The sequence below is a fragment of the Epinephelus lanceolatus genome, chromosome 1 (genome assembly GCF_041903045.1).
Source record: "Epinephelus lanceolatus isolate andai-2023 chromosome 1, ASM4190304v1, whole genome shotgun sequence".
NCBI classification, from domain to species: domain Eukaryota; kingdom Metazoa; phylum Chordata; class Actinopteri; order Perciformes; family Serranidae; genus Epinephelus; species Epinephelus lanceolatus.
In genome coordinates this window covers 36,862,531-36,867,149 of record NC_135734.1, presented here as the reverse complement: position 1 = coordinate 36,867,149, position 4,619 = coordinate 36,862,531, and the positions used below count along the sequence as shown (strand labels likewise).

The 4,619-nt window shown below is 39.7% G+C and overlaps 1 protein-coding gene across 1 annotated transcript; it reads right to left on the bottom strand.

Annotated features, from left to right (window-relative positions):
* Positions 1–2,114: 2,114 nt before the first annotated feature.
* Positions 2,115–4,576, bottom strand: bcdin3d (BCDIN3 domain containing). Its single transcript, XM_033627160.2, has 2 exons — positions 4,356–4,576; positions 2,115–2,929 (listed from the first exon to the last, which is right to left on the bottom strand). The coding sequence occupies exons 1-2, from the start codon at positions 4,551–4,553 to the stop codon at positions 2,378–2,380; spliced, it is 750 nt and encodes a 249-aa protein (XP_033483051.1). The 5' UTR covers positions 4,554–4,576; the 3' UTR covers positions 2,115–2,377.
* Positions 4,577–4,619: the final 43 nt, after the last annotated feature.

Sequence of the window (4,619 nt, the reverse complement as noted above, 5' to 3'; positions counted from 1 at the left end):
GTGTGTTGTGCTCACGTTTTGTGTTATTGATCACTGCAGGTCAGTCGGCTCTGATAGAGAAGGATGTAGCTGCTTGATAATAACAAAATATTTTATAATTTAAAGGTCCAGTGTGGAGGATTTGGGGGCTTTTTATAGGCAGAAATGGAAAATAAAAGGTTAGTAATAACTATGTTTTCTTTAATCACCTGAAAACAAAAATTGTTGTGGTTTTGTTACCTTAGAAAGAGACGTTTATAGACCATTTCAAGGCATCTTCAGTTGTTCCACTTAGACTTCTGGTTCAGCCACTACCACACAACAACAGCATATGAAATACACACTGGGGAAACAGCAAAATTAGTTTTAGGCCTGTGCTGCCTCGTGGTAGGATGTTCCCTTTGATGAGATACAAACTTGATGTCAGAAATAAAAGTCTACCTTTTCCCTAAGGATATGAACCAGGTCAAAGTGTGGATGGCAGCGGTCAAAAAGAACTGGACACTGTTGGGAAACTTCTGAATCTGTAGTGCTCGTTTCATTACTGGTCAGTTTCGCAGTTTTTTGGAGAACGAAAATGATGAGCGATACACAGCACACAAAAATACACATGCTCCGCTCTTCCTCTGTAAACTTCTGGCTCAAGATAGTTAGCTCGAACAAGCGAACGCTCACTAGCCAACAGCAAAAATTAGGAAACTGACTGGTCATGACATCAGTGCCACAGACCCTTGAGTTTCTTACTGGTGTCCAGGGGTCTCATTTATAAAGATTGCGTATGCACAAAACGAGGCCTGAAAGAGGTGTACGCCACTTCCCACAGAAAAGCTGTGATCTATCAAAACACATTTGACGGGAGAAACTTTGACCCATGCTTACCAACATTTTGGAGATGGTAAATTTGTAGCACAGATGATGAGATGGAAGCCTGATAGTAGAAACTGTTGAATATTTTTCAGCACATGCCATTTTTGGCTTTTGTCTTTACGTACATTTTTAGTATGGATCCTAGACACACTTTTATAAATGAGACCCCAGTTCTTCTGTTTGACTGCTGCAATCAATGTTTTGCGAGAATCCATCTCTTTAAGTAAGTGGTAGACTTTTATTTCTGACATCAAGTCTGTACCTTGTCGAAGGGAACAACCTACCATTGAGCGGCACAGTCCTCAAACTAATTTTGGCATTTCTTAAAGTGTGCATTTCAGTTCAGGAGGACCACAGTTCAGCGCTTAATATGCTGTGTGAAATAAGTGAAATAATGATGTTGTTTCTGAGCAGCTGAAAGACGCCTTGAAACAGTCTGTGTCTACATACATAGTGGGGCCTCTTCTAATGAGTCCGCCATGTTGTGCTAAAATAGTCTATAATGGGAAAACCAAACACTTTATCTAGACAGGTTCATTCACATTTTTGCGTCACCCGTTGTAGTTCTACATGAAGGAACTTTCAGTTGGTTGCAGTCTTTGAACTCACTGCTAGATGACACTAAATCCTACACACTAGACCTTTCATCGGCACAGTACTGACTGCACTATAGCTTCTTTTTAAACATTTTAATTACTGCACTCATCAGTGTTGAGACAGATAATTTAGAGAACACTTTTTGGGGACATTAATGACAAAAAAAACACCCACAGATGGTGTATTTTAAGGCTTTAGCCACACAATACTCAGTTAAATGTGTTGCAACCCCCAGTTCCTTTCTTTAAGAGCTACAACAATCAGGTAAATTGGCAATAATTTTGATAACTGTTTATTGTTTAAGCAAAGATTTCAAACATGCCCTGGTTCCAGCTTCTCCAGTGTGGAGATTTGCTGCTTTTCTCTGTTTAATTATTAACATTTGCACTGAATATATTTGGCTTTTTGACTGTTAATTGCACAAAATAAGATATTTAAAACAACACCTTGGGGCTTTGGGAAGCAGATCGAAATTTTCTGACATTTTTTAACAAAATGATTATAAGTAATTAGGACATTAATCAAGAATGAAAATAAGTGTAAATTGCAGCCCTAATTGTCTTTTGCCAGTTTTCTTAATCTACCAATCAATAGTTTGATCTACAAAATGTTGCCGGGGCCGAGGTGACATCTTCAGTCTGCGTGTTTTGTTTGACTGAGAAAATAAAACCTGAAGATACTTTGTTTATTATCATTTAAGACAGAGATCCAAAAATCTTAACATTTGAAAAGCTTGAACCAATTTTTTTTTTTTTTTTGCATTTTTGCTTAAAAAGTGACAAACAATATAACTTACATAACTGTTAGCTAATGAATGTTGATCAACTGATGAGTTCACTTTCTTCTCATACCCCACATCAGTGTTTGGTCTTCCTGATCATGTCCCTGCAGCTCCTGAGCAGCAGCAGATGAAAACTCTTCTCACCCTTCAGTCTCATCTCCTTCTGAACAGCAGCAGCTTGCGGTCCCAGGTGGTGCTGCCAAAGCTCTGGACCAGCTCCATGCCACAGTGTCTCTCCAGGTGCTCCCTGGCCTGTTCCGCTACGTCCCCACGGATCTTCAGGGACTTGAAGTGGTCAAAGTCTGAGCGGCCCAGCTTCCTCAGCCGCCGGGCTGCAGAGCGGTAACACTTCCAGGGCTGTGCCTCCAGCAGGAGGTGCTGGCTGATGGAAGCCAGACGAGAGAGCAGCTGCAGCAGGCCAGCGTCTCCGTGGTTCAGGTGGACCCACATGGTGACGGCCAGGCACAGACTCAGGTGGAAGTGGGAGCAGCCGTGCTGTTTGAGGTAATCCTGCAGCTGGTCGGTGTCTTTAGTGATGTCCAGAGGGATGAAGGAGATGCTGTCGGGCAGAGGGTTGTTCTGCTGAGCCCGCTGAATGAGGATCTCGTCCAAGTCGAAGCCCAGCAGATTTACTCTGCTGTCAGCTGACTCCTGCTGGCTCACAGGCTCCTGCAGCAGGTGCTTGTAAAAGGCTACACTCAGTTCCTGACATTCACAGGGGGAGGAAGAAAAGAGAGGACAGCTGTAACTACAAAAAGGGATCTGATATGTGGACAGGTATTTACTCTATTTCAAATTCTATTCAGAAATTTAAGATGTATCTCAAAGATGCCAAATATGTCACACTAAATCCCCATATGAAATGCAGTGGAGTAAAAATTAGAATATTCCACTCGGATTTGTGGAGGAGTGGGAGTGTAAAGAAGCATAAAATGGAAATACTCAAGCAGAAATACCTAAAAACTATACTTCCGTAAATGTGCTCAGTAACACCACTGTTAACATGAATAAATGTAATAACTATTTTCCAACTCTAATTGATACATTTAACAATGGCACTTGTAAAGTATTCTGTTTTTACTCAAAAATAACAACTACTAATATTTTTAGAATAATTTGAATTAATCTTTAATTATTATTATTATTTATTTATTTTTTCCCCATTAAAGGGTTTTTTTTGGGGGGGAGATTTCCTAATCTGCTGTGAGGGTCCTAAGGACAGAGGGATGTCGTATGCTGTAAAGCCCTGTGAGGCAAACTGTGATTTGTGATATTGGGCTTTTGATTGATTGATTGATAATCTGGAAAGAGTTTAAGAATATTTGAGTTGCTCATTTCAGTTTCAGGGGGACATATGTTTTTAATTTTGGTTTAGGGGAGGGGCATATAAGTTTAACTGGGTGTATTTTGTATTCATTTTACCGCATATTTTTGTAAGAAAACATGCCCTCCAAACCTGCATGTTTTCTTAAAAAATTGCCAAAATGAAACCATTATTTTTGTAGCCGGAAACTGTAAAAACACAAATTATTGTGGGATGTTAAAATTTTTAACAGTCCTTGGACACATCATGTGCAAAGAACCCACAAAGAAAAAATTTTGGAAAAAAAAATTTGGACAAAATTAAGCCGTTTGCACCAAGTAACCAGCATGCACGACAAGTCCAGGATTTTGTCTTCAAGTTTTTAAAGGTATAATATGTAGTTTTTCCACATAAAAATTTCTAAAAACGACTAAACCAATATTATATATTTTGTTTAGTTGTGTACTTTGATTATCAGAAAATAAATAAATAAATATAAAAATCTTATTTATGGTGGAGGGAGTGTCACGTGTTTTCTGCCAGCCACTCAGGGAGGCTCAAAGAAAAATAGTTGTGGCTTTAGGCAGGGTCAAAAAATAAAAAACATGAAGTCACACCAAAGCCGCCCTCCCCTCTGATAAATAAAGAACAGTCCCTCAAGAGAGTTTTGATCATGAAAGCTCAGACTGAGATAAACTGTGTTGAAACATGTGACAGAGTCCTATCCACTTAAAGGGAAAGTTAAGTTAAATATAGAGAAAGTCCCATTCTAAACTTATAAAGATAAATTATTTAGAAAAGCACTGTTAATGTCCCACAGTCACTTACCCCTGAGTTACAGCCCACGTCCAGGATCAGTGTGTTCTGGTCTCTGTAGCCCAGATCCTGGAGCAACGTGGCTGGGATCAGGCTCAGACGGTTCTCTGGAGGATTGAAGGTGTAATAGTTTATAAAGTTTCCATAAGGAGCGGCTCCTGGGTCATTTATTTCATCTTTATCACCGCTACTCAACGAACATGTTGCCATTGTAATGTGTGCGCCTCCAAAATATATCCGGGTGGAAAACAATGGCTGCCGTAACTGAACATAATG

Bases quoted from the DNA above. Each gene is read 5' to 3' on its own strand.
- bcdin3d (XM_033627160.2), bottom strand. From the start codon at position 4,553: ATGGCAACATGTTCGTTGAGTAGCGGTGATAAAGATGAAATAAATGAC. The intron at 2,930-4,355 runs GTAAGTGACTGT...TGTGAATGTCAG, and splicing joins ACGTGGGCTGTAACTCAGGG to GAACTGAGTGTAGCCTTTTA.